The 19,111-nt window shown below is 46.0% G+C and overlaps 1 protein-coding gene across 4 annotated transcripts in view; it reads right to left on the bottom strand.

Annotated features, from left to right (window-relative positions):
- Positions 1-662: 662 nt before the first annotated feature.
- Dhdds (dehydrodolichyl diphosphate synthase subunit) overlaps positions 663-19,111 on the bottom strand; it is a 35,123-nt gene continuing 16,674 nt past the window's right edge. For 2 of the 4 annotated variants that reach the window (XM_048350588.1, XM_048350587.1), the window contains exons 7-10: positions 13,599-13,713; positions 11,349-11,456; positions 2,852-3,155; positions 671-2,817 (exon numbers count right to left, since the gene is read on the bottom strand). In XM_048350588.1, coding sequence (XP_048206545.1) covers positions 2,907-3,155; positions 11,349-11,456; positions 13,599-13,713 — 472 coding nt within the window. In that variant the 3' untranslated portion in view covers positions 671-2,817; positions 2,852-2,906. Of the gene's footprint in view, positions 2,818-2,851; positions 3,156-11,348; positions 11,457-13,598; positions 13,714-19,111 lie in introns of all 4 variants that reach the window. The other 2 variants (XM_048350590.1, XM_048350589.1) reach the window with 2 other exon arrangements.

Raw genomic sequence — 19,111 nt, 5'->3', positions numbered from 1 at the left:
GGTCCAGCTGGGGTCACGTGGGCGGGGTTTAAACTCACCTCCTCTGGAGGGAGTGGGGAGGGGGGTGTGTGGGGGGAGGGCGCGAGGGACGGCGGCGCGCCGCGGGGTGGGGGCGCGGTGGGGGAGGCGCGCGGCGAGGGCGCAGCTCCCGGCGGGGCGCGCGGGCCGGGGCGCCGCTCCCGCCAAGAGCTGGCTGGCTTTTGCAAACTCCAAGTTCCTTCCTCCTTATGCAACGAGCTGCCCACTTCTCCCAGCCGAGCCGCGCTCGGGGCCCGTCTCGGCGGCCGGCCTTCCGGCTCCCGCTGCGGGCCCCCCGGGGCGGGCCTGGGGGCGGGCGGCGGCGCCGCCGCGGGGCCCGGCTGCAGCTCGGTGGGGAGAGCGCGGGCGGGCCGGCCTGGCGCGGGCAGCGCTGCATCCTGCCGGGCTCCCACTTCGGGGAAGCCCTCGCTGCGCCGCACCTGGAGAGCTGTCCACTCCGAGCGGGGTGTCGGCCGTGCAGGGGGGGGGGGGCGGGGGAGACAGGGCCGGGGTGCCCTTCGGGTGCTGCGGGGCAGGTGGGAGCTGTCCTTTCAGCACCCGCCGCTCAGCTGCCTCCCCAAATAGTAGCCGGGGGCCCCCAAAGCACGGCGGGCGGCTCCGACCCTCGAGTTCCAGCCGGCCCGGCCCTTAGGACCCAGTGGGAGCGCGGCGCGGTCGCCCCGGCGGCCTCCGGGCACTCCCCTCCCCCCCCCACCCCGAGCACCGAGCCCAGCTGCCCCCGCTCGACTCGGCCGCCGGGCCGGGGCGCTGCCGACGCCGCAGCTGGTGAAATCCCTCCTTCCACACTGTCAGGCTGGCTTCCTTTCACCCGCGGGAGGAAATGGAGGGCCGAGGAGAGCGCCGGGGGATTAGGAAACAAGTAGAGGAACAGGTGTGATGGCAAGAGGGCTCTTCGGGTGTGCCCCAGCCCAGAGCCAGGGGTCGTGGAGTTGGCCAAGCGTGCCCCAGGAAAAACGGAAAGCAGCAGGAGCAAGGCAGGGTTGTACCTCCGTTGCAGTTAGCAGACAAGTCATATCTAAGAATTTAAAATCTATTTCGACCCACAACATGAGATCAGGATAAGTATTCTCAGCCATGGGGCTTGGCTTTCAGGCGAGAGGACAAACGGCCTCGCCTGAGATTCTGAGGCTAGGGTGAGGCTAGTTTGCACAAATCAGACCAGCAGAAAGAAAACAAGTATTTTGCTTCTTGCTTTGGGCAGCAGTCAAATTTGCATCTTTCCCACCCCCACAATGCCTCCCGAGGCAGCTCCTGCCTACTCCACCCCCAGAGACCTGGTCCATTAATCACCTCTACTGTACCCCAACGAAGAGGGAAAGTGAGAAGAGACGGGACTCAACAGCGAGGCTCACAGGGCAGATTCCGCTTGCTGCCTCCATTCCCGCCTTAATTGTAGGGCTATTCGTTATAGCAACATAATTCATGCCTCCCTAATTAAAGCTGTCAACAGCCCCATTGTAAAGCTGGAAAATGTACAGCACCTGCTCTCTGGGAACTCTGTGCCAGGGACTGGTAGTGGGGAGTGCCAGGTGTGTAGGGGGGGCTTGCCAAGGGTGCATAGATTGGCTTCTCAATTGCAGTGTTTGGCATTTATACTTGATTCTGGGAGCAGAGATGGCCAAGGCATCCCCAGTAAGAGGCATCCAAAGTACACAGAAAGGCAGGAAGGGACTGGGGTACAGGAAAGTTAGGGGTCTACAGGATGTGCTCAATGCTGCTTACAAGATCGCACTTCTCTTGGAGGTGCTGGGAAAATGGCTTGCAGAAAGTAAAATGAGAATACTGGTAAATAGCGTTCAGTCGGTATTTCTGGCTGGTACTTGCTGCTCTGGGACACCTGAAGCACAGTTGCCAGGCAGACAGCTCGTCAGAGGCACTAATCCAGCAACTCTACAGCAGGCAGCAACGCCTGGCAGGAGGAGTTAAGGACAGCCTCCACTCTGCTCTCTTCCTGCTGGACAGCCTTAGCCCTCACACCAAGTTCTGCCATGCTAAGGATAATTGGTTTTGGAGCCTACTTAGGAAGCCTCTGCGACTGGAAGTGGGAATCTAGAGTTTGTGATGGTGAGGACAGGGGTCAGAGGGCAGAGGCAAATGGGTGAAATGCTTGGTTCTTCTCAGTCTTGATGCTCACCAGGGCCCACTCAGGCCATTCTGTTACCCTGAAGCCACAGAGGGGGCTAATTTCCCTGGGAGCAGAGCCTGGCCCCAAGCCCTGCAAGAGGGGGAGAAAAGCTTGTGTGGGCTGAGTCGACAATAGGTAATTGGATTGTAATCACCCGCCTGGCTTCTGTGCACCATTGGGGGCGCTGAGCCTTTCAGTGAGCAATCAGTCCTGCATGGTGGGTGAGGGTAGAACCTCAATAGCATATCCCAGGTGGAGATCCAAGGGGAGGAGCAGCAGATGGGCAAATTTTCTGTCTCTCCCACCCCTTTCTGCCTTGCCTAAGTAACTCTGGCTGCCTACTAGCTATTTACCAGCAGACCCAAGGTAGAGCCAAAGATGGATGGAAAGAGCCTGGGCTCTGGGAAAGACCTCTTTCCTGCAATTCTACGTGTTCAAAGACGTACTCGTGGAAACAAAGTGCATCCAAAAGCACAGGCAGACGGGGAGGCAGCCAGCTGAGTTGTGGCCCTCTGTCCTCCAAATCTACTGGTTACAGGAGTTAAGTGTCCTTGTGGAATACTATCACCCTCAATCCTCCCGAGGAGCTACTGCTGTCCCAGGCCACCCAAAGGTGTCCACTGCCAGCGCACGTGGCCATGGGGGCTCTCCTGCCAAGCAAGGGGAGCGGAGCCTAAGTCATCACCAGGAGGGAGGTGCCTTTCACCAAGAAAAGAGGGGAAGGGGGCCCCGGAGGCAAAGGTCAGGGCAAAGTGGGTGATGCAGTGCCCAGATGCGCCAGCCAGTCAGCCCTCTTGCATTCCAGGGCCTTCAGGAAGCCTTGGACTCGCTCTTCACGGCTGGTGGAGAGTCTGCACAGGCGGGTCTGTTGGAGCTGGACGTCCCCACTGGCCTGGAGCCCCTCTCGCAGCAGCTGCTCTGCCACTGCAGCCCGGTCCCTCTCCAGCTGGCGCCTCCCCAGCTCCTTTGCATACATGTCTCGGGCCTTCTGCTGGAGAAAAGTGGGGTTTGGGGTGGGAAGATTGCTTTTAAGTGTGGGTGATAATGGGAGGGAGGAGGATAGGGGTGGAGTACGGGGTGGACCAAGTGAGGGAGCACAGTGGAGAGTCTGTACCAGTTTTAGAAAGAACTTTGGGCAGATATGCCAGGGTGGTGCCTGTGTGGTACAGGCAGGGCAGCAGCCACGGTGGGTCCATCTTGATTTGGTTTGTGTGGCAGGATCTGTATTCCTTAAAATTGTTCTTGGCCTTCTAGTTGCAAGGAAACCAGACAAATGTGAGTCTGACTTCTGATTTCCCCATCCAGCAAGCTTTGTGGCTCAGGGAAAATCCTCTCCTAACCTCATTTCTTCATCCATAAAGTGGGGGTTGTGCCTACCTTGAAGAGTGGTTTTAAGGATTAGAGATAATATATGCAAAATCCTCTCGAGCATATTAGCAGGCTCTCAGACAGAAACAGCAATTTTACATGTTGTTATTGTCTACTCTCTACTAAAAGGAAGGTCCTGTTTCTGTCAGGCACTGTGCACAGAGTCACTTCTGGTCTCCCAGGTTACTCAGAGGCAGCACCCTCCCAGGTCCCTAAGCCACTTTACTGGCTTCAGTTCCAGACCTGCTTCTCGTATGAAGATAGCTGATAGACAGTCCTCCTATGAGCACTCTCTTAAGCCACTTACTACATCTGCCTAGAACAGGTGTTACAGTCTATAGTCTGCTTTGTCTGCTAGGGAAGAAGTCCTTAAAAGTGCTAGAGAGTCCCAAGGACTCCTGAAACAAACTCCAACAATGGGTGGCAATATTCCCGAACAGCACTTCTTTGTGTCTGTGACCAAGACAAATCCTCACTCAGCTCCTAAGTGCAGAGAGGATGCTTCTCCTCCCAGGAACCTGGGGTTTCCTGCACGAGTGAACCAGCCAGTCACAATCGCTGACCACATGCCTCATGGGGCGGAGGAGGCTGCTCTTGGCTGTATCTCACTATTTTCTGTTGCTACCAGTTTCTTAGGCCTGTTGAGCCTTTGCACCAGAGCTCGTCTACCCAAATTTATTCCATGAGTGAGTAAGGGGGATTTTGTTTTATCTTTGAGACAAAGTCCTCAGCTCAAGAAATCTTTGGCCGAAATCTCCAAGTAGCTGGGACGACAGGCCTATGCCACCACATCAAGTAGCAATAGCGTGTTCTTATAGGATACCTACAGGTATCTTAAACTGATGACTCCACGACTTCTGACCTTGTATTATGGCACCTCGTGTTCAGGTCTTGTCCACTCATCTTTTTTCTTTTCTTTTTTTTTTTTTTTTGCCAGTCCTGGGCCTTGAACTCAGGGCCTGAGCACTGTCCCTGGCTTCCTTTTTTGCTCAAGGCTAGTACTCTGCCACTTGAGCCACAGCGCCACATCTGGCCATTTTCTATATACGTGGTGCTGGGGAATCGAACCCAGGGCTTCATGTATACGAGGCAAGTTCTCTTGCCACTATATTCCCAGCCTTTGTCCACTCATCTTAGAAAAAAACAAAAAAACAAAAATGGAGACCGGAATATGGTTCAGTGGTAGAGAACTTGCCTCGTATGCATGAAGCCCTGGGTTCAAATCCTCAGTACCACAAAAACAGAAAAAGCCAGAAGTGGTGCTGTGGCTCAAGAGTTAAGAGTGCTAGCCTTGAGCAAAAGACGCTCAGGAGGACTGCCCAAGCACTAAGTTCAAGCCCCAGGACTGGCAAAAAAGAAAAAAAAAAAATAAAGGTCCTACCTGTGCATAAGTACTTCACATCTTGCCTCACTCAACTCTCAGAATGGAGGTGCAAGGGAGATGTTATCTATCTGAGTTCAGAGGAGAAAGGTTGTTTGCTAAGGTCTCTTAACTGTATGAATAAAGATGATAAAGAAAAACTCTATAATATCTTTGTAGGCTCTTGAATGGTCCCAGACATTTGAGAGTTCTCCTCTGCTGCTGTGATGAAGTCACACATGCTATGAAGATTATAGGCGGAGCAATGGTTGCAAGGGCTTCCCACTTGGTGGGAAAGGCCTCTTCCTGGCCTTGGTCAAGAGAACCTTGGGGGGGCTGGGAATATGGCCTAATGGTAGAGTGCTTGCCTCATATACATGAAGCCCTGGGTTCGATTCCTCAGCACCACACATATAGAAAAAGTTGGAAGTGGTGCTGTGGTTCAAGTGGCAGAGGGCTAGCCTTGAGCAAAAAGAAGCCAGGGGCAGTGCTCAGGCCCTGAGTTCAAGCCCCAGGACTGGCAAAAAAGAAAGAGAATCTTGAGTACTACATAAAAGATTTGGGGGTTGTGGAGGTGCCCAAGACACAGTTCTATTAAGCCAGAAGCTCACAAGGTGACAAGGACACAGCTATGAACACAAAGTACCATATAGCACAAGATAAAATGTGGAAAAGGTCATCAAGGAGGCAAGAAAAAGGGCTAAGCAAGCTCAGAGGAGAAAGCAATTGTAGCTGATAAAGGCCAAGGAACAATAAGATTTCATAGAACTTTTAACCAATGGAGAGGCTTCAAAGAGAAGCACAGTGTAGAGAAAGAAGAATATTCTGGCAGTGTAAAGAACAGGCAATATTGCATGTGTTGGGAGAGCTTGCTCGGGGCAGTCTGCCCAGAGCTCTGAGGTTTAAGAAGTTCCTGTCCATGGCTGGGAATATGGCTTAGTGGTAGAGCGCTTGCCTAACATACATGAAGCCCTGGGTTCCATTCCTCAGCACTACGTAGTGATGAGTGTTTATGAAAATAGAAAAAGCCAGAAGTGGCACTATGGCTCAAGTGGTAGAGTGCTAGCCTTGGACAAAAGACGCTCAGGAGGAGTGCCTAAGTTCAAACTACAGAACTGGCCAAAAAAAAACCAAAACAACAACAAAAAAAGCTGGGGATCTCCGATCTCAGCCTTATGAGTAGCTACATGTGAGCAGCTGGCACTTTCAGTTTCTTTTTGAGGTAGGTTCTCACTATGTAGCACAGACTGACTTCAGATTTACAATCCTCCCACTTCAGCCTCCCAAGTGATTGGATTATAAAGGTACCCTACCACACTTGGATTGTTTCTTTTTAAGATTTTATTTTGTGCTGGTCCTGGGACTTGAACTCAGGACCTGGGCTAGGTCCCTAAGCTTTTGTGCTCAAGGCTAGCATTCTACCACTTGAACCACAGCTCCATTCTGGCATTTTTGGTGGCTAATTGGAGATCAGAGTCTCATGGCTGTCTTCGACCCACAATCCTCAGATCTCAGCCTCCTGAGTAGCTAGGATTACAGGTGTAAGCCACCGGTGCCCAGCAAAATTTATTTATTTTTTTTTATTATTTTTTTTGCCAGTCCTGGGGCTTGGACTCAGGGCCTGAGCACTGTCCCTGGCTTCTTTTTGCTCAAGGCTAGCACTCTGCCACTTGAGCCACAGCACCACTTCTGGCCCTTTTTTGTACATGTAGTGCTGGGGAATCAAACCCAGGGCCTCATGTATACGAGGCAAGCACTCTTGCCACTAGGCCATATCCCCAGCCCAATATTTATTTTTAATCTCTAACTTCAGTCCTCCTCTACCCAAATGCCATCACCTTCCTTTAGCATGCATCCTTTCTCATTCTGGCTATGGTAGGAGTTTGGTCTCTTACCTCTGACTCCTACCTTGTATAAGTCCTGAGTTTTTTGTTTGTTTTTTTTTTTTAAACCAAATGCCAATCAGATCCTAATTAAGTCCTTCAGTTTTGTTACCACTGCTACAGAATCAGAGGCCTGACCTTCCCCAGCCTCATTTCTACTTTTCACCTAAACTAACCTCACTATTCTTGTCCCTTCTTCCATTACCTTCTAGCCTATTATTCTGTGTATTCCTCAGTGCTTTATTTTTTATTTTATTTTTTGCCAGTCCCGGGGCTTGGACTCTGGGCCTGAGCACTGTCCCTGACATCCTTTTTGCTCAAGGCTAGCACTCTACCACTTGAGCCACAGCGCCACTTCTGGCCTTTTCAGTTTATGTGGTGCTGAGGAATCGAACCCAGGGCGTCATGCATGCAAGGTGAGTTACTCTACCACTAACCCATATTTCCAGCCCTCCTCAGTGTTTTATTAGAATTAGGAATTACATTACACATTTGTTTACTTGTCTATCCCTCCAACTAAAAATACAAAAATTCCACAAAGACAGATACCCTGTCTGGCAAGCTAACTGCCAACTCTCTTATGCCCAACATTGCCCTGGGTCTTGGAGGGAGTTATTGGGAGGAGGAAACCTGCAGTAACTCCTGTAACCATCATGTGCAAAGTATCTAGGAAGCAAAATTACTATAAGTGGTTAAGTGAGAAGCCCAGACACAAGAAGGTCCACATGCAAAGGATCGGGGCTCATGCAGAGCTAATTTGCTCTCATTTGATACACAATTCTAACATGCTTGATTAACTGGCTTCTTTGCCTGTAACAGCTGATTTAAAACAGTAAACAGGAAGGGAAGAAACAGAGGTATGCTGTCAAAATTAGCCACTGACATGGTAGAAAAGGGAGGACACACACACACACCCAAAAAACAGAAAAAAAACAAGAATGTGGCTTAGTGGTACAGTGCTTGTCTAGCACGCATGAAGCTCTGGGGTCCATTCCACAGTACCACATAAAACTTGGAAGTGGCTCTGTGGATCAAGTGATAGAGATCTACCCTTGACCACAGAGAGGCTCAGGGACAGAGTCCAGGCCCTGAATTCAAGCCCCAGGACTGGCAAAAAGAAAAAAAGATAGGTAAAGAAAAAGAAATCCTAAAGACAAGTTCTTGGGACCATCTAGCTTTAGAGTAAACATCCCCATCCTTCAAGGTCATGGCTGTACAGTAAAGTGCTTAAAGATGGTAGTTACCATTACCATTGTAATCATCATTACAAAGTGATTAATCATCATCATTGCTAACAAATGCTGGTATATAAGGTCAGGAAATTATGTACGAGCCTCACTTCAAATTTTCCAATCAAAAAGGGGAAAAAACAGTCCTAATTGTTTTATTTTGGTCACTTGTGAAGCTTGAACTCAGGTCCTGTGTGCTGTCCCAGAGCTCTTTTTGCTCAAGGCCAGTAGTGCTCTACCACTTTGAGCCATAGCACCACTTCCAGTTCACTGGTGGCTAATTGGAGATGAGTCTCACGGACTTTCCTGCAGGGGTTGGCTTTGAACCGTGATGCTCAGATCTCAACATCCTGAGTAGCTAGGGTTAGAAGTATGAGCCACAGGGGCTGGGAATATGGCCTAGTGGCAAGAGAGCTTGCCTCCCATACATGAAGCCCTAGGTTCAATTCCCCAGCACCACGTATATAGAAAACAGCCACAAGTGGCACTGTGGCCCAAGTGGTAGAGTGCTAGCCTTGAGCAAAATGAAACCAGGGACAGTGCTCAGGCCCTGAGTCCAAGGCCCAGGAACAGCAAAAAAAAAAAAAAAAAAAAAAAAAAAAAAAAAAAGAAGTGTGAACCACAGCTGCCCATCCATCTTAGTTCTTTTTTTTTTTTTTTTTTTTTTTTGGCCAGTCCTGGGCCTTGGACTCAGGGCCTGAGCACTGTCCCTGGCTTCTTCCCGCTCAAGGCTAGCACTCTGCCACTTGAGCCACAGCGCCGCTTCTGGCCGTTTTCTGTATATGTGGTGCTGGGGAATCGAACCTAGGGCCTCGTGTATCCGAGGCAGGCACTCTTGCCACTAGGCTATATCCCCAGCCCCCATCTTAGTTCTTAAGAAGTAATTTTGGTTATGTGGGAAAATCTGACATTCATTCCTCATTGGCAGTGGATAATTGAAGCATTGCTGTTCATTTGTTCATTTGTTCTGAATGTACTCTAATATTTTCATATTGTGAGACTTAACAATCAAACCCTTTGACATGATTAGCTCTGTGATATGACTGACTTATCGCAGGAGTTCTGGACTTAGAACTCACAGACAGATTTCACGGACAACATGTACCCACTGAAAGTAGTCTATGAAAGTGAGTGACAAATGTAGTCCTGTGGAAAACAGACCTGTGACTGCTCTATGAACGTGGCCTATGATTATCATGAGATTCTGCCAATGGGCCCTTAAACCAAGGCCATTGAGAAGCCTCGACTTACTTGTAATTTCTTTTTTTTTGCCAGTCCTGGCCCTTGAATTCAGGGCTTGAGCACTGTCCCTGAGCTTCTTTTTCCTCAAGGCTAGCACTCTGCCACTTGACCCACAGTGCCATTTCTGGCTTTTTTATATATGTGATGCTGAGAAAATGGAACCCAGGGATTCATGCATGCAAAGCAAGCACTCTACCACTAGGCCATATTCCCAGCCCCTTACTCGTAATTTCTTCCTGGCCATTACTTCTCCAGACTTAAGAAGCAACAACAGAAAAAAAAAGTTACAATTTAAAGTACCCCAAAAAACAACACAACAAAAACAACAAAAAAGACAAACACCAGGCCAGTGCTGGTGGCTCATGCCTGTAATACTAGCTACATAGAATAGATGGCTGAGATCTGAGGATAGTGAGTTAAAGCCACGAGGTAGCCATCACCAATGAACTGCTGACAGAAGGTGAAAATGGAGCTGTAGCTCAGGTGATAGAGTACCAGTGTGTGTGTGTGGGGGGGGAAGTTAAGGGACAGGGCCAGGCCCCGAGTTCAAGCCACAGTACTGGTGCACACACAAAAAGAAGCACCATGTATAATTTTAAAACTCAAGCTCTTAGTTCTGTGGCTATGGGACAATTACTTGGTCTCTCTGCTCCTGTTTTAACAGATATCTGAAAAATGAGGCCTCCCAAACCTGCTAGGTTTAGATTGTTAGAAGGCTTAAATAAGGAAATGTATGTGAAATCTCAATATGTTAGCCAGCCTCTACCAATACCACTATTATTATGAACAGTGCTAATCAGAGGGAAAAACTGTGAGACAAGGAGGGAAAGGGTGACATTCTCCAAAAAGAAATGTACTAATTACCTGATTTAAATGATTCTAACACCTCTACACATCACCTTTACAACAACAATATTTTGTTTTGTTTTTTGCCAGTCCTGAGGCTTGGACTCAGGGCCTGAGCACTGTCCCTGGCTCCTTTATTGCTCAAGGCTAGCACGCTGCCACTTGAGCCACAGCGCCCCCTCCGGCTTTTTCTATATATGTGGTACTGAGGAATCGAACCCAGAGCTTCATGTATACGAGCCAAGCACTCTACCACTAGGCCATATTCCCAGCCCTAATAACAATATATATATATATATTTTTATATATTTTTATTTTATTTTATATATATATATATATATATTTTTTTTTTTTGGCCAGTCCTGGGCCTTGGACTCATGGCCTGAGCACTGTCCCTGGCTTCCTTTTGCTCAAGGCTAGCACTCTGCCACTTGAGCCACAGCGCCACTTCTGGCCATTTTCTGTATATGTGGTGCTGGGGAATTGAACCGAGGGCTTCATGTATAGGAGGCAAGCGCTCTTGCCACTAGGCCATATCCCCAGCCCCTAATAACAATATTTTTTTTTAAAGAAAAATAAAGAGTGCTAATCAGATGAGAGTAACTGGCTCCTAGTGAAACTTTCAGACTTTCTTGATCAAAATTCAAAGTTGTTGTATAATATGGTTTTATACAATCTTATATTCTTAACATTTCTAGAAGAGGCTTGGATTTTACATATTTACACGGTTACTTTTTTTTTCTTCTGTCAAACCTGACTTGAAATCTTTCTGCCTCAGTTTCCTGAGCAGTTGAGATTACAGGTCGGTAGCACCCTGCCAGGCTATAACCTTTTAGGCTATTATCTTCAGAGACTAATGGACCAATCCTGCTAAAAAGAACATTTTCCTGGGTTTTTAAGACAATGAACTTTACTTGTATTTCTCACTGGTTATATAATCTCTTAAATGTTTTTCTTCTATTTATTCATTTACATAAAAGAGGTACTAGGGTTTGCCTGAACTGGTACTTGGGAACATTAAATAAAGGTACTGAATGTAAAACATTTGCAGTGTATGCTCATTCACAGTAAATGCTCAGTGAGTGGTAGCAAGTATCATCATCATCATCATCACCACTTTCACTATGCTTGTCATGAAGTGTTTAACATAGACACACACACACACACACACACACACACAAACACACACGGCAAGGCCAATCAATGCTAAACTTTTCTTCTAATGTATCCAGTCAAGCCAGCCCCCCTACTCATACCTGAAGTGTGTTATGGTTCCTCTGGAACTGCAGGATAGCTTCACAGAGGTTCCAAAATGTGTATTCTGGCCACAGAATGGGTTGGAACACTAGGCAAGAGTGGGAAGTCTGTGACAGAAAGAGAAGGAAGAATATGCTTAGTTACATGTTGCTGAGCCACTTTGCTGGCCAGTCCTCCCATAGAGGAGCAGGCTGAGCTGCAAGAAGCCCAGAAATGATATCGCACAGGCACCCAGAGCTACAGCTGCTTTCAATGCCAGCTCTGATTCCTTCATGGGGGTGGGGATGGGGTGGGTGTTGTCTGAAGCAGCTAGATCACCTGCCTGTGGCAAAGCAAAACTCGACTGGATCATTCCACCAAGGTTTTTCCCAGAGCCAATTTTCAGACCATAAAATAATATCTGGACTAAGTTACTGGTACTTGGCTCTTGGAGGTCACCTGAGTCACACAATGTCTGGTAAAAGTCTGCAGTGAACGAATGCTAGCTGCCATTGTTACTTTTCAGTCACTGAAGAATGGCAATGTAGCTAAGTGCATGAGCTCTGGAGCCTGAATGCCTAGTTCTTAATTCTGCCTCTTCCAGCACCATTTAACCTTCCTCAAGTGTAAAGCTGGATAATAGGAATATCTGGTTGTCAAGGCTTCACTATGAAGACTGAATATACATCATACAGAGCACAGAGCAGGTTGAACTTGAGTAAGAATCACTATAAATGAGCTGTCTCCTGGCCCCTAGAACTCTCTTACAGCCACTGCTTGAGTCCTTCAGGGGTGAGGAATTTAATGCTTTGTAGGGGAACACTTCAGTTGTCAGCTAGCTTGTTATGCTAAGCCAACATCACCTCCCTCGCCCAAGGTTGCAATTGCAAGTATTCTCAACAACTTTGCTTCTTCCAAATGATACTTTTGCCATGTTGAAAGGCTAGCATAAATTGCCTATAATCTGTTCCCAGAGTTAAACTGACTTGCTTCTCACCAGCCACACACTAGGTTTCCAGACAGTAGGGATCATTTTTTACTTCATTACTGCCAAATTTGAAGCACAAATAAGGAACTCAATGTTGTTGTTTTTCCTCGCAGAAATAAACTGTCACCTTTTCCAGAGCACTCGTCCTTGGTCTTTTTAAGACATGGAGTTCCTTGCTAGCTAGGTTGGCCCCTTCTGATGAGTCCTCTAGTTGACCAGTGTGATTTATTTATTTGTTCCTTTGTTTGTTTAAGGTCTTGTGCACACTAGGCAGATACTCTTAACACTCAGTTATATTTCCATCCCAGCACTAGCCCCTTAAATCTCAGTGCCCAAAATAAACTTGAACAGAGTAATAATAGGTCACAGAACCATTAGAAACATATCAGAGGCTGGGAATGTGGCTTAGTGGTAGAGTGCTTGCCTAGCATGCATGAAGCCCTGGGTTCAAATCCTCAGTACCACATAAACAGAAAAAGCCAAAAGTGACATTGTGGCTCAATTGCTAGCCTTGACCAAAAAGAAGCTCAGGGACATATCCAGGCCCTGAATTCAAGCCCCAGGAATGGCAAAAAGAAAAGAAAAGAAACACATCATACTTCCTTTAGTATAATCAAAGACTAAAAGCATGGTCAATAATAATTTTTAATTCACTTTTAAGATTATAGTCCATTAAAATTTCCGGAGTTTATCAGGTAAGCTGCTTCCAAGCTGAGTCTAAATGAAATCTATTTTTGAGAATAACCTTCCCCCAGTTATATGCTATTCAGGGGCCAAGTCAACAGGGGAGGAAAGAGTTGAGCTGACAACAACTTAAAATTGGATATGATTGCTTTGTAGGGGCTACCTAGATGGAAGAACTGAGAAAAAAAGCTGTCACAACAAACCCCTGAGAGTTTGCACGTCATTTAGATGGTTCAGGGGCCATGCTTACGTAGAGGCTGACACACGACCAAGACTTCAAGGCCGTGTTCCTTGAACAGTGGGTGCAGGGAAAAGATATCACTATTATTGGAATGCTTGATTTTTGGATGCCTTGCACTTTGGAAAGCAACAATCACACAATTTTTCAAAGCCAGGGTCAGATGTGGAAAGAAAAGCAAATGTTACCAGGCATAGCCTAGCAACGCCTCTCCACATTTCAGCCTCCTTGCTTACATGTTTTCTGATCCTACTGTGGCTAGGCTAGGAATAAGCACAAACGGTCTCATCTGGTCTATGAGTGCAGTCCTATCCAGTATTCAGCCCAATCCTGTCACAACAGTGCTCGGAAAGCACCTACCTGCCAGAGCAGAAAATCACTCAGTCGAACCTCTCCAGAAGTCCGTATCAAGATGTCGGGGGGAGGAGAGTGGTTGGTGTAGAGACATTTATCAAGCAGGGACTCAGAGATATCACTAAGATGAAGAGGAGACAGAAACACACATCTTTTTGTAGTACTGTCTTGGTGAACTTTCATGCGTAAGGCTTTCCAATTCTTTATAGCTTGCCATTAAATATACTCACCAGTATAACCCCCCACTCTTGTCCCACACCCCTCTGTTCTTTCTTTCTTTTTTTTTTTTTTTTTTGTGGTGTTGGTGATTGAACCCAAGGCTTCATGCATGCTAAGCAAGTACTCTACCACTGGGCTACACCCTAAGCTTCACAAATGATTTTAAATCTTTACAACTATATAGTCCCAGCCCAAACATCTTGTTTTTTAAAATTCATTGTCCAGAAAGAAATGTACTCTTGGGCTAAGAATGTGGCTTAGTGGTAGAGTGCTTGCCTAGCATGCATGAAGCGTTGGGTTCGATTCCTCAGTACCACATAAACAGAAAAAGCCAGAAGTGGTACTGTGGCTCAAATGGTAGAGTGCTAGCCTTGAGTAAAAGAAGCTCAGGAGCAGTGCCCAGTCACTGAGTTCAAGCCCCAGGGCTGGCCAAAAAGAAGAAAAATAAAAGAAATAAAATGTACTCTTTACCTGATTTACATAACCACACCCTCTGTACATTATCTTTACAATAATAATAAAAAAGTTAAAAACAACAACAACAACAACAACAAAAAGAGTGGTGGATGAGCTAGGTATCAGCTCATGCCCATAAAGCTAGCTACTTAGGAGGCTGAGGTCTAAGGATCATGGTTTGAAGCCAGCCAGGCAGGAAAGTCCAAGAGGCTCTAACTACCAAAAAGCTGGAAGTAGAGCTGTGGCTCAAGTGGTAGAGTGCTAGCCTTCAGCACAAAAGCTCAGGGATAGTACCCAAGCCCAGAGTTCAAGGCCCAGGACCAGGATACACAAAAAAAGTGGTGGATGTGAAATAAGAGTAGCTGGGTGCTGGTAGCTCATGACTGAGACATTTTGGTATGTGTGCCAGAACTCAGGGCCTCAGGGCTGTCCCTGAAGCTTTTGTGCTTAAGAATAAGTGTTCATCAGGAAACAACAAATGCTGGAGGGGGTGCGGGGAAAGAGGAACCCTTCTCCATTGTTGGTGGGAGTGCAAATTAGTACAACCACTTTGGAGAACAGTATGGAGGTTTCTCAAAAAGCTCAATATAGACCTACCCTTGACCCAGCCATACCACTACTAGGCATCTATCCTAAACAGCAAAACCCAAGATATCAAAAAGACATTTGTACCTCCATGTTTATCGCGGCACAATTCACAATAGCCAAAATATGGAAACAACCCAGATGCCCCTCCATAGACGAATGGATCCAAAAAATATGGTACTTATACACAATGGAATACTACATAGCGATTAAGAATGGTGAAATATTGTTATTCGCAGGGAAATGGTCAGAACTCGAACAAATAATGTTGAGCGAGACAAACCTACAACACAGAAAACAAAGGGGCATGATCTCCCTGATATATAACTGTTAACAAAGGGAGACAGAGAGACAGTAGAGACCAAGTCTGTGAATACTATATATGTTCTTGATACATTGTATATTGTATATTGTATATATGTCTACCTGACCTAGAGAAGGGATAGAAAAACAGGACGTAAGATGTCACAAGAAATGTACACACTGCCCTACTATGTAACTGTACCCTTTTTGCACAACACCTTGTAAAAAAAATTTGTGTTCAATTAATAAACAAACAAACAAAAAAAAGAATAAGTGTTCACTACTTAAGCCACAGCTCACCATAGCTCACCAGGTTTTTGGTGTTTAATTAGAGGTAAAAGTTTCATGGACTTTTCTGCTCAGTCGGGTTTGACCCTTGATTGTCAGCCTTCTAAGTAGCTAGAATTAAAGCACATGGCTTAGGTGATAAAGCACTAGCCTTGAGCAATAAAGCTCAGGGATAGGGCTCAGGCCCTGAGTTCAAGCCCTAGGACTGGCACCAAAAAAAAAAAAAAAAAAAATGCTGGTCATTGGTGGCTCATGCCTGTTATCCTAGCTACTTAGGAGGTTGAAATCTGAAAATTGCAGTTTGAAGCCAGCTTGGGCAATAAAGTTTATGATACTCTAATTGCCACTAAACTACCAAAAATCCACAAGTAGAACTGTGGCACAAGTGGTAGAAGACTAGACTAGCCTTGAGCAAAAGGAGCTCAGGAATGATATTCAGGCCCTGAGTTCAAGTTTCAGGACTGGCAAAAAAACAAAACAAAAAACCTAAAGCAAGGGCTAGGAATGTGTACTGGTAGAGTGCTTGCCTAGCATGTATGGAGCTCTGGGTTCGATTCCTCAGCACCATATACACAGAAAAAGCTGGAAGTAGTGCTGTGGCTCAAGTAGTAGAGTGCTAGCCTTAATCAAAAAGAAGCCAAGGACAGTGCTCAGTCCCTGAGTTCAAGCCCCTGGACAGGCAAAAAAAGATGAGGGTGTGGCTTAAGTGGCCTGCTTAGAAAGCATGAGGCTCTGATTTCAAACTACCAATACTGAAAATTAATGGGTGGGTTGTGCTTTGAGACTAGCCCAGGCAGAAAAATCCACATACCCTTTTGCACCCCATAGCTGGGCAAAGAAACACAAGCCTGCCATCCTCAGTTACATGGGAGGATGAGATTGGGAAGACTGAAGTTCAGGCCAGCTACAGGAGCAAAGTTTGGGAGAATTTGACACAGTGGTTCATACTGGTTATCTCAACAACTATGGGAAGGCTGAAGCAGGAGGATCTTGGCTGAGGTGCATACCCAGGCAGAAGATCTTATCCAAAAAATAACCACTGAAAAACAGGGCTAGAGGATGTAACTTAGCCAACCTAGCAAGCACAAGCCCTAAGTTCAACACCAGTAGAACCAAACAAACAAACAAAAAAAACAGTATCAACCTTATAGGGAGTAGGATTAAATGTATGCAGAGATCTGAGCATGGCAGTTACACACCTATACTCAGTACTTGGGAGACTAAGTCAGGAGGATTGAAAATTAGAGGCCAGCCTGGGGCTACAGAGTACATACAAAATAAAATAAAATAAAATAAAATAAAATAAAATAAAATAAAATGTATGCACAACCCTTAGTAGGTGCCTAGCATGGAGTAAATGTTAGCAACTACTTTTATTCCTCTAATTTATAAATAAAGCAGAGACCTATAGGAGGTCATGACTTATTCAAAGTAATTCACTGAAAGAATTTATTAACTATTCTTCAGGCTCCATCTCATTCCTTCTGTAATTTGAGAATCACAAAATAATATACTAAATTTCTAGGGGAAAAAAAAGCATACCCTAGAAGAAAGGAAAAGGAGGAGCTGGAAGGCAGTAATGAGAACATAGAAATCAAACTATTAGGTACAGCCTAATTGCAAAAACTCATTGACTTTCTGATATAAATGAGGATTTGCCTAAATTTGAATAATAGGCCCTGATGAGGCCAGCCAGAGCTTCAAAGCAAGTGGCAGGAGCTAGTGGGCTGAGACATTAGCCTCCTGACCCTGTTGATCCTAGCAGCCCACACTCCACTAGCATGAGAATCCTAGAGCGGCAGGTTATTAAATGAGGTAGGCAGAGAGCTTGAGCAGGGGAAAACATGCAGAACAATAGGCAGAAAGAAAGGTAAGGTCACTGAGCACTGTAATGTAGTTTGAGGGGAAAGCAAGATCAGAGTTTAAATCGTAGACAAGCAGAGTGCATTACAACTTTGGAGTCCAGCCTTACTATGTAGTAAGCTCAAGGCCAGTCTATCTCAAAAAGCAAAATCCAAAAGAGACAAAGTATATTCTTTCCTTCTTATCTTTCCTATTCTCATGAAGCAATCTTATTTTTTCTTTTTACTTTGTGGTACTAAACAATGAACCATGGGTTTTCCCACACTCTAGGATTGTGCTGTATTTCTAGCCCTAATTCTCCCTACCTACTAACCCTGAAGATACCAAAATTGGAACTCAGGTTCTAAATTTGCTAGGAAGGCTCTCTACAACTCGAACATCCTCAGACAGATTTTTTGTGTGTGTATGTTGATACTTAGGTTTAAACTGGGTGCTGACCCTGAGCTTTTGTGCTCGAGACTACACTCTACCACTTGGGCCATAGCTCCACTTCTGGATATTTGGTGGTTAACTGGAGATAAGTCTCAATACTTTCTGGCTTGGGCTGGATTGAACTACCATCCTCAGATCTGGGTTTATTGAGTAGCTAGGATCACAGACATGGGCCACCGGCATTCAGCTTAATTCTTAACTTAGTTTCCAGTCAATCAGATTATACTTGAGAAAGGAATCAGTAAAATTCTTCCATCCCAAGATTTTACATAATAGAGACATAAGGCAAAAGTTCTGGCATCAGACAGCTTAAGATTTGAGTCCTAGCTCTCCCACTGACTAGCTGAGCGACCTTCGGGAAGTTATTTCAGTGCTCTCAGTTTTCTCATGAGAGGAAATCTTATAAAATACAGAACACATTGCCTGAACTGTATTTTGTTACTACTGCTTTACTTTACTACTTTATTTTTATTATTAATTTACTAATATTATAACCAAAGGTTACAATAATAACACAAGAAAAGACGAAATAGATAGATGGCTTCAAAAGTCCCTACCAATTAAAAAAGTTACTAAAATACTCCTGTTACTAATGATTAACAGTTTTCTTTTTTGGGTGCTGGTCCTGGGGCTTGAACTCAGGGTCTTGGCGCTGTCACAGAGCTTCTTTTCCTCAAGGCTAGCACTCTACTGCTTGAGTTACAGTATTACTTTCGGGATTTTAGTGAGTAGTTTATTAGGGATAAGAGTCTCACAGGGGCTGGGAATATGGCCTAATGGTAAAAGTGCTCGCCACGTACACATGAAGCCCTGGGTTCGATTCTTCAGCACCACATATATAGAAAAAGCCGGAAGTGGCGTTGTGGCTTAAGTGGTAGAGTGCTAGCCTTGAGCAAAAAAGAAGCCAGGGACAGTGCTCAGGCCCTGAGTTCAAGCCCCAGGACTGGCAAAACAAAACAAAAAAGAGTCTCACAGACTAGCAGGCCGCTGATGGCTCACACCTGTAATTCTAGTTACTCAGGAAGCTGAGATATGAGGATGGTGGTTCGAAGCCATCCCTGGCAGGAACCTATGAAACTCTTATCTCCGACTAACCACCCAAAAGCTGGAAGTAGAGCTGTGGTTCTGAGCGGGAGAACATTGGCCTTGAGTAAAAAGTTCAGGGACAGTGCCCCACAAATGACAAAAAAAAAAAAAAAAAAAAAAAGGCTCATTCATGGACTTTCTTGCTCTACCTGGCTTTGAACCTCAATCCTCAGATCCCAGCCTGAGTAGCTAGGATTACAGGTGTGAGCCCTCAGTGCCCCACTTGGGGAATTTTGTGTGAAAGTATAATGTGAGAAGCCTAAAAGACTCTACAGAGTACACTCCTG

Source organism: Perognathus longimembris, chromosome 7, assembly GCF_023159225.1.
Source record: "Perognathus longimembris pacificus isolate PPM17 chromosome 7, ASM2315922v1, whole genome shotgun sequence".
Lineage (NCBI taxonomy): Eukaryota > Metazoa > Chordata > Mammalia > Rodentia > Heteromyidae > Perognathus > Perognathus longimembris.
The sequence above is the reverse complement of the archived record's forward strand: the minus strand, read 5'-3'. Positions and strand labels throughout refer to the sequence as shown.